This window comes from Nematolebias whitei, chromosome 1 (assembly GCF_014905685.2).
Source record: "Nematolebias whitei isolate Nwh7 chromosome 1, NemWhi1, whole genome shotgun sequence".
Lineage (NCBI taxonomy): Eukaryota > Metazoa > Chordata > Actinopteri > Cyprinodontiformes > Rivulidae > Nematolebias > Nematolebias whitei.
Window position 1 is genome coordinate 39,383,189 of NC_056498.1, and position 10,538 is coordinate 39,393,726.

Sequence of the window (10,538 nt, forward strand, 5' to 3'; positions counted from 1 at the left end):
GAAGCTAATGTGATATTGAATAGCTCTGGAGCTAACGCTACTAGCTCAGAAGCTAACTTGATATTGAATAGCTCTGGAGGTAATGCTACTAGCTCCAGAGCTAAAGCTACTTGTTCCAGAACTAATGTCATAAATAATTAAAAAGCCCCTCGGCTGTGGAACGCCCTGCCTTCATATCTGAGGGCCCCACAGACCGTGACATGTTTTAAAAAAGGTCTTAAAACTTTTTTTACCCAGTTTTTTAATTGATTGAATTGTACTTTTGTTTTTTATTGCACCCATAGTTCTTATTTGAGTATTTTATCTGCATTTTGTGCATTTTAAGTTTTGACGTGATCTTTCCGAGACATTATCCAACTAGTTGTTCCTCCTCTCGGCTGTTCTTTGTGCTTGCTTTTTGCCTTGATGTTATCTGATGTTTACACATTGTAGCACTTCGAGATCCGTTGTGAATGTAAAGTGCATTATAAATAAAAGTTATTATTATTATTATTATTATTATTATCAGTTCTGGAGCTTACACTACTATCTCCGGAGCTAACGCTACTAGCTCTGGAGCTAACGCTACTAGGTACGGAGCTAACATGATATTTAATAGCTCTGGAACTAATGCTACTAGATCCAGCGCTATTGCTACTAGCTCCAAAGCTAAAGCTACTAGCTCTGGAGTTAAAGCTACTTGTTCCAGAACTAATGTCATAAATATTAGTTATGGAGCTTACGCTACCATCTCCGGTGCTAAGGCTACTAATTCTGGAGCTAACACTATTAGGTACGGGACTAAAGCGATATTTAATAGCTCTGGAGCTAATGCTACTAACTCCGAAACTAAAGCTACTAGTTCTGGAGCTAAAGCTACTTGTTCCAGAACTAATGTCATAGATATTATTTCTGGAGCTTACGCTACCATCTTCGGTGCTAACACTACTAGCTTTGGAGCTAACGCTACTAGCTCCAAAGCTAACATAATATTTAATAGCTCTGGAGCTAATGCTACTAGATCCGGAACTAAAGCTACTAGTTCTGGAGCTAAAGTTACTTGTTCCAGAACTAATGTCATAGATATTAGTTCTGAAGCTAACGCTACTTCGGTGCTAAGGCTACTATCTCCGGAGCTAATTTCATGTATATTAGTTCTGGAGCTAACATGAAAGCAGGGTAATTTCTGCATCTCTTCTCTGTCAATGTACATTGGGTCAAATTAAAGGAATAAACATCAGATCATGTCTAAGATTAACATTCAAGCTGAATGAAGTTTGCACTGCAGCAAATTGTCTACGACATTTAACCAGAATGCATTGCAGCATAAATAAAATAGCAATGTCCGTGTGCCATTCATTCTTAAAACTCATTAAATCTAAACAGTCTACAGTATTTTTACAGTCTTGTTTTTATAGCTGAAGTAATTATTTATCAAATAAGGTCTGTGGTTCCAACTAGATCCTTCTAAAATAATTAAAAGTTTGACAAAATGGATGAAGTATGAATGTTTGTGTTACCTGCTCGATGTCAGGCTGCAGAGGGCTGTAAAGGGCTCTGGTCTCTACGTGTTCTGGTACCAGACCCATTTTCCTTAATATGTGAAGGGACAGTCTCTCTTTAATCGGGCCGAGGTAACGTTTGGACACATGTTTGTCCTCTGAAAACACAAACGCACACAGTCAGGGTTTAAACTGAGGCCGTGGAGCTCTTTAAAAAGCCGTTAAAGCTCTCGGAGCAGAGAATGGAAATCCGTGGGAGGACAGCCGTTCACACAGGACTAATTCTTCACACACCACCACACGTTTTACTGTTTGTTGGTCTCTGTATCACAACCCGAGGAGGAAACTCTGTGGCGCGTCCAAGAAAAATTCAAACTTGAAGGGTTTGGGTTAAAGTCAGGAGTTTATGACCAAAAAGTCCAAGTCATCGAAGACCGGAGAGGATGGAAAGAGTGAGGAGAAAAAGAGAGCGAGGTGTGGGGAAAAGGAGAGGAAACAAGTGGTGCACCAATGTCCCTTGTTGCTGCAGAATTTGTGAATATTTGTAGTTTTGGAGAGGAGTGTTTTTATGGACTGGAACTGAACAGGGAATGCAAGAAAACCTTAATGTTTCTGGTGCAAGATGTTCAAGTGTGTAGGAGTTCAACTGTGGAGAAGACCAGAGGTGGCTCAGAGTGACAGATCCTGGTGAGTGAAGAGAGCGGTTTTATCCACCACCAGGTGCAATGACGGAACCAGGGGGTGGTCATTTGTGGCTTTGGCCACCTTAGATTAACCTTCAGCCAGTCTAACGACCATCCCAATCATTTGAGGAAACTATACTTTTAAGCAATATAAAAACTAGAGAGCAAAAGTTCCTCAAATGATTGGGGTGGCTGGTTTATGTAAGAATTTTATGGTGGTATGGGCCATCCATCCATCCATTTTCTTCCGCTTATCCGGGGTCGGGTCGCGGGGGTAGCAGCCTAAGTAGGGAGGCCCAGACTTCCCTCTCCCCAGCCACTTGGGCCAGCTCTTCTGGGGGAATCCCGAGGCGTTCCCAGGCCAGCCGAGAAACATAGTCCCTCCAGCGTGTCCTGGGTCTTCCTCTGGGCCTCCTCCCGGTGGGACGTGTCCGGAACACCTCACCAGGGAGGTGTCCAGGAGGCATCCTAACCAGATGCCCAAGCCACCTCAATTGGCTCCTCTCGATGTGGAGAAGCAGCGACTCTACTCTGAGTCCCTCCCGGATGATCGAGCTTCTCACCCTGTCTCTAAGGGAGAGCCCAGACACCCTGTGGAGAAAACTCATTTCGACCGCTTGTATCCGAGAGCTCGTTCTTTCGGTCACAACCCAAAGCTCGTGACCATAGATGAGGGTAGGAACGTAGATCGATCAGTAAATTGAGAGCTTCGCCTTTTGACTCAGCTCTCTCTTCACCACGACAGACCGGTACAGCGCCCGCTTCACTGCAGACGCTGCACCTATCCGCCTATCGATCTCACGCTCCATTTTTCCCTCATTCGTGAACAAGACCCCAAGATACTTGAACTCCTCCACTTGGGGTAGGACCTCCTCCCTGACCCGGAGAGGGAACTCTACCCTTTTCCGACTCAGTTAAGGTGGTATGGTGGCATCTTGAATTTTGATGTGGCAACCCCATTTTCCAAAGGAACATGTCTTACACCTAAATGCAGCCACACCAAAAACTATGTTGCCCCGTTGCTTATTTATGAAGATCTAGCTCACAAGATTTGCATATATGCAAATATTTTGCACCCCAATTTTCAAGAGGAACCTTTCTTACGCTTAGATGTAGCCAAACACCAAAATGGAAGTTGGCGCCTCACTTATTTTTCAAGTTATCACAATCGCAACCTGCACGGATGGACAGGCTGTTTCCAGTTCCTCCTTTTCGCTCCGCGACGGGACAACAAAAAGAAACGAAAGACCTAACGTTCCTCGAAGAAATGCATCACCCGCTGCCTTCGTGCCAGAGTTTCAAACTAAGATCATCTTAAGATGAGAGGGGACAGTGTCACAGCCACTTTCAAACCAAAATGTGTAGGTGCTCAAAGTATGCATTAGAGATAACTCTCTGCTACCACCACGCCAAATTTTAGCTCAAAAACTGTAAATTAGACCAAGATATACATATTTTTGTGTTGGCTATCTTAAATTGGGCTGACACCAAACATTAATAGACAAACAATTTCTTTCTAATAGTTTGACATCCATCTGCTGGTTCTGGAGATATTTGACTAACAAAGTTGATTCCAACAGTCAATGCCAAGATATTAAAAGTTGTTGCTCGAAGTATCAAAGTTTGTGTTGGGGACAACAGTCGGCTACGACTACACTGAATTTGAGCTTGATATCTGTAAAACTGACTGAGCCGCGGTCATTTTAGTGTTTCCAAAGGTCTGTTGGTTGTGGTGGCCATTTTATATCGGGTTGACTCTAAAGTTAATCAGCTGATTAACTTAAGTAGCTGTCTAATACCACACCAACTTGTACGTTGACTCATAGCCAGTAGATTAAACTAACAAACTTTGAGAGCTGAAAAAAGCAGAGGAAGAAAAGAAGGTGGTAAAAGGAAGAAGAAAAAGACTGAGTGAAGGATGATGAGGCGATTAAACAGGAGTTCAGGAGACGGAGACAAAACCCGAGAAACGGATAAAAGAAAATGAAAAACATGAAAGAAGACAGAAAGATGAGGAAAAAGGAAAGGAAAAGGATGGAGGGCTAAAGGAAGGAAGGAAGCAAGGAGTCATCTTACAACCCTGTTCGACGGGCAGCGAGCTGACGCACGGTAACCGTGGAAAGAGAACGTGGCGTCGCTCCTCGCTAACCGAGAGACGACCACGATGTTGATGTTGGTCAACAAATACACACGACGGTGCCATAGATCCCCAAAATGACAACCATGACCTCTCGATGCGAAGGACTGCGTTCAGAAATGAATCCTCGATATTTTTCTCGTTGCTCCTCGGGTGGTTCCACCGTCCACCCCCCCCCCCTTCAACGTGCCCGTGTTTCCACTTCTGCACAGTTTGTGCAGTTTTAGTCGTTCTTATGTCAAAAACTTTTACTCAAGGAATATTGTGCTCTGACTTTCGGCTTGTGAAGCGTTTACACTTTTCAAAAATGTTCACTTTATTCAAAATAAAATTAACCATAAAATACATAATCATTTAATTTTCAAATCTGCTACAACAAATATTTTACCGACAGTTGGCAATGCCACAAACCTTAGTATCAATACATATTGTACCACAATGTATCGTTGTATTTACTGTACAAGTCTCATATTATATTCTGTTGCACAACTTTGAAATGTATCTTATTACATTGTCAGAATCAGTTTTACTATCATTGTACTGAAATACAGTGAGATTATGTGCGTACAGTCGTCCGAAAGATGGGCGGAGTACACGTTGCTGCTGCCCCTGAGAGCGCAGCCCCTTATCCTTTATCAGAATACTTTTTAGATAGAAAAAGGGAAAAGGCCATGAGGATAGGATAGTGGTATTACAAAAAAATATCTCTTCACATCTTGTCCTGTCAGGACACGATTGTAGACAGAGCTTTTCCTTAGTTTACACATATCCCAGGAAGTTTTTGTTTCAGAAGATGTGTAAATAGGAGCTCCGAGAAATGGACAGAGAGCAAAAAAAAGGAGGAGGACGGGGAGGGAAGAAAAGACGTCCGTCTTTCACGAGAGCAAGTCTTGTGTTGTACTGCTTTAATTTTATTGTACAGTTTTGTATTTACTCCATCATACATATATCATGTTTATTGATCTTTGAATTATTGTATGGTATCGTATGGTACTATATTGTATTCTTATGGATGATATTGTATTGTATTGTTTTGTACTGTATTCTATCACACCATATCATATTGTACTGTACTTTATAATATTGTATCCTACTGTATTATATTGTACTATATCATATTATATTGTATTGTACTCTATTGTATTGTGCTGTATTGTACTGTATCAAATTGTACTTTAATTTTTTTTGTATTGTATTGTACTATATCGTATTGCACTGTATCGTATTGTATTGTTTCATATTGTATTGTACTGTATCGTATTGTATTGTTTCATATTGTATTGTACTGTATCGTATTGTACTGTATCGTATTGTATCGTATTGTTTCATATTGTATTGTACTGTATCATATTATATTATATTGTATTGTAATCTATTGTATTGTGCTGTATTGTACTGTAGCAAATTGTACTTTAATTTTTTTGTATTGTATTGTACTGTATCGTATTGCACTGTATTGTATTGTATTGTTTCATATTGTATTGTACTGTATCGTATCGTATTGTATCGTATTGTATCGTATTGTTTCATATTGTATTGTACTGTATCATATTATATTATATTGTATTGTACTCTATTGTATTGTGCTGTATTGTACTGTAGCAAATTGTACTTTAATTTTTTTGTATTGTATTTACTGTATAGTATTGAATTGCATTGCACAGTACTGTATTATATTACATTGTATTGTTTTGTACAATACTGTATTGTATCATAATGCAATGTATCACACTGTACTGTATCATATTGTACAGTACTTTATCATATTGTACAGTAAATGATCATATTGTATTGTACAATATTGTTTTATAATACATTTAATGAACCAAATTTGACTGTATTGTTTTATATTGTATCACACCGTACTATCATATCGTACTATATTTTATTGTATTGCGTTGTATTTTACTATTTCTATCATATTGTACTGAATAGTATTATATTGTATCATACTGTTATTATATATTAAGAGTGTATTAGGAATACTCAACCTTAACTTGGTGATGTCACCAACTTTTAAGCCATCTTAAATTTTCTACTCTGAATCTGTGACAAACATGTGGTTACCACGGTGACCATAATGAGTCGCTGGCATTGTAACATGAACCCTTTAAAACGAGTGAGTAATGAAATCAGAAGTACTTCGGTTGTTGATTTCTGGGCGTTTGTAACTCACCGAGGTCTGCAGCCGTGTATCTCTGTCCTCTGAAGCAGACCGTGTCCTCGTCATACACGGGTTTCTTCAGGTTTCGCCGCTCACACAGTCTGTTCAGCAGCTGCCTGGGCGTCAGCTGGTCCCGCCACTGGTTCACCCCCGACCTAATGCAGGACATTCACGTGAGTTCACTGCACCCTGGAACCACGGACAGGACCGTCAGGTGGGTGCGTTCGCTCACGCGCAGTAGGTCTGCGGCAGGCCGCACAGGGCTCCGTGTTTGGACAGGAAGCGGTTCTCCAGGTCGATCACGGTCTCGCCGATCTTCTCGTCTTTGGTGAGCACGTCGTGGTCGTAGAGCATCACCCGCAGGTCCTTCTCCAGAGGGAGGGAGCAGGTGAGCTCGAACATCCTGAGGACAAACGACGGGTCAGAGTCACTGCTTCCAGCTCGGCTGAACGGGACGTGATTGTAGAGAAAAACGTCACACGTCAAGATTTATTTTGCAACATGAGTTTAGTTTGATGCAACAAAACGTGTTCAGCCATTTTCTGAAGGTTGTGTTGAACAATGAACTTTTGGTACGCTCCTTTTATTTCCCAAACATGATTTAAATAATAAAGAACAGTTCTCACTTCTTGTGTCACATCTCCTCCCTCAACTTTGGAAAAATCCAAACAAAATATTTAATTTTATCCTACGTTCTACTTATTTTAGCTTCTGTTCTGCTCATTTTAGCGTATATTCTGCTTATATGAGCTTCTGTTCTGCTTATTTAAGCTTCTGTTTTGCTCATTTTAGCTTCTGTTCTGCTTATTTTAGCTTCTGTTCTGCCCATTTTAGTTTCTGTTTTGCTCATTTTAGCTTCTGTTCTGCTTATTTTAGCTTCTGTTTTGCTTATTTTAGCTTCTGTTTTGCTTATTTTAGCTTCTGTTTTGCTTATTTTAGCTTATATTCTGCTTATCTGAGCTTCTGTTCTGCTTATTTTAGCTTCTGTTCTGTTTATTTTAGCTTCTGTTTTGCTCATTTTAGCTTATATTCTGCTTATGTTAGCATAATCCTATATATAGCTGGACTAACGATCTTCCTCAGCAGGTTTCAGTGTTCATCCTGCCTTTGGGCAGAAAATTGAGATTTGCAGAGCAACCCTTATTTTTTGGATTTTCAAGCTTCAGCACGTTTCAGAATTTTTCCAGAACATTTTGGTTCTGATCCGTGTCCTGCTGAGAGAATCAGGAGTTTTTATTTGACTCTGCACCTTCATTTTAACGTTCTTTATCCTGAAAAAGGAGAAATCTTTAAATGTCTCTCCTCTCCGGCACAAAGCTGGTTTCAGTGACGATGTGGGACTGATCTGGTCTCGGTTCTGAGCTGGGATCTGGTGGAGTGCAGCCCCCCCTACTGGTCTAAAACCAAACAGGAGGAACTGAGGAGGAACTGAGGTCCTGCAGAGACCGGAGAAGGAGCAGAAGATGGATCTGATGTGACTGATGTCGTCACAGCTTCAGGGGCTTCATGTGCTCATGGAAAAGATGGTTCTGGATCCGAGTCACGTCTCTGGGCTGCAAACAAGATCCCATGAACCCAGAACCCGCTGGAGTTCAGCGGTGGACCTGGAAGTACCGTCACAGAACCGTGTGGGAGGTCAAAGGTCAAAGATCAGGCGGGTGAATAAACGATAATAACTGTAATGAAACTTTTAATTTTGTCGGATTTGATGATTTGAGTTTATTTACAGCATTTTGTTGGACTAAATGTTAAAAACAAGACTTAGTGTCTAAATGTGCCTAAAATGTACGATTTTATACACAAACTGTATTAAAGCTGCCTCCAAATCGATAAAGGGAATATGAAAATGACTTTGATAAGTTTTAGGTCAGAAAAGGAGGAATAAGATCCAGACGACCACCTGAGTCCAGAGTCCAGAGACCGGACTTGAACGGGGATTACAAGAAAACCTTAATTTTCTTTCGGCTGCTCCTTCTTCAGGCGTCGCCACAGAGAATTCACTCACATGAAGACTTGGAGATTGTTTTTGCGCCGGATGTCCTGACACAACCACAGCCACCGAGCTACCGCAGCCCTCTGCGTGGAGCAGAGAGCTGCCGTCTAGGGTGCCCGGGGGAGCAGACGGTGGGGTTAAGAGCCTTGCTCAAGGGCTCAGAGTGGAGCAAATGAGGGTGGAGACAGGTGTAGTGGGAATTTATGTAAAAGTTTATGGATGTTTGTCACTAACTGATGTTAAAGAGTTGTTCTTCCCCTCAGAGAGGAGCCTGCAGGCGCACCTGATAACTCCGAGTCTGTAATCTGTGAAGCCCCTGTCTGATCGGGATTATAAAAACACTTCCTGCCTCACTGTCCGGTGCAGACTCTCACTGACGAGGCTCTGAACCTGTAACTTTGTACATCTGTGAAGGTCTTATCGTGACGTCTGCCCTCCCAACTACAGACCGGTTAAAAGTCTTGTCCGCAGAGTGGCTTATAACAGGAAATTTATTTATCCAACAGCAGGTGCGGCTGTTTCACCGTTCCCACCCACATTTTGATGTTGTCGGTGCGGGGAGTTGGGCCGGCGACCTTCCGATCGTCCAAGTCTGTCCAATGAGTCGTAAGATATTTTGCTAACAGACGGACAGGGTTAACACTAGCATCTTGAGCTCAAAGTAAGCATGGATGACTCTCAGCTACTACCACACCATGGTTCAGCTCAATAAATGTAAAATTGACAAAGCTGTAGCCATTTTGGTGTCTCCCATGGTTGATTAGTTACAGCGGCCATTTAAAATCCTGTCAACTCCAAAAGTTAATGATATTTTGCTAACAGACAGGGTTTAATCATTCTAAAATTTTGCTCGCCACGCTGGGTCATGTGACCTCTCGCGCTGACCTTTCTGGACATGTTAAAATCAGAAACTGGCCTAAAACTTTAAAAATATTAAACAGTGATATTTTCCAAAAATGTAAAAGTCCGGTGTTCTCTGTCCAGAACAGAGCATGAACGTGTTTCTGGCTGAAAGTTAAAAAACACAAAGAACCATCGTCTGCGTTAACCTTTGGAGTATTTTGGCTCCAGTTTGGACAACAGGTAAGAAATGTTGGGAATATCCCTTTAACTGGTTTGGATAGATTGCGCGGAGACAAAGACGGTTCGTACTTTCCGAAGACGGGGTCCAGAGTGCACGGGACGTAGCTTTCATGATCGTTGAGGGTCTTTTTCCCCAAAGTGATCTTCACGTAAGGGTCGCACTGAAAAGACAAATGAAACCACTTCAAAACAAAATCTCTTCAAGTTGCAGCAGATCCAGTTTTTGTAAACAAATAAACAAACAAATAAACTCTGATATGGATCTGGAGTCGGGCGTTATCTTGGTACCTTCCCGTTGGCGTCTTTGGGCTGCAGGCCCTGAGCCTGGACGACGTAGACCCGAACCAAACACTCCTCGATGCCGTTGGGGGGCAGCTTCCTGAAGCGTCTGTGGGGGGCGGGAGCCGAGGGGTCATCAGGCAGCGGGTAGATCTTAAACATGCCCTGGGTGACGGGAAGAGCAGGGATGTTAACGGGTAAAAGTCTGGTCTGAAGAAACATAAACACTGATGCAACGTTCGGTTGGTCTTACAAAAAGAAAACAGACTCTGGCTGCTCTGTGAAAACATCGTCATGACGACGAGACAACAAGAGGTCTGAAGGAACGCGTGTCGCCCACCGCCTTTTATACCAGAGCTCTGCACTCAATCCACCTCGTGGAGAAATGAGAAAGTTGTAGGAGATTTGATCAAACCTTGAATGTCCTGCGATGTTAGGATTCCTCGTATGATCTGTTTGCGCTCAGAGTATGTGTTGGAAATGACTCTCAGCTAGAGCTGTCATTTCTAACCCGGGCCTAAAGTCTAACCCGGGCCGGGCCGTAAAAATGTGCTGGATGGGCGGGCCGGGTCAGTGTCGGGCTTTTGATTGCGTCAGTGGATGCGCGCGGCCGGCAATGCAATTACTGTATATAGCAACATGGCTTGCCATACTTTCCAATTGTATGGCATCATGGCTTGCCATACTTTCCAATTGTATGGCAACATGGTTTGCCATA

The 10,538-nt window shown here is 42.2% G+C and overlaps 1 protein-coding gene across 1 annotated transcript in view; it reads right to left on the minus strand.

Moving 5' to 3' along the window:
- dysf (dysferlin, limb girdle muscular dystrophy 2B (autosomal recessive)) overlaps nt 1–10,538 on the minus strand; it is a gene marked incomplete in the record, with an annotated part of 114,172 nt that overhangs the window by 21,884 nt on the left and 81,750 nt on the right. The window contains 5 exon segments of the mRNA XM_037676856.1: nt 1,500–1,639; nt 6,478–6,620; nt 6,698–6,868; nt 9,611–9,702; nt 9,830–9,985. Of these exon segments, the coding sequence (XP_037532784.1) occupies nt 1,500–1,639; nt 6,478–6,620; nt 6,698–6,868; nt 9,611–9,702; nt 9,830–9,985 (702 nt within the window).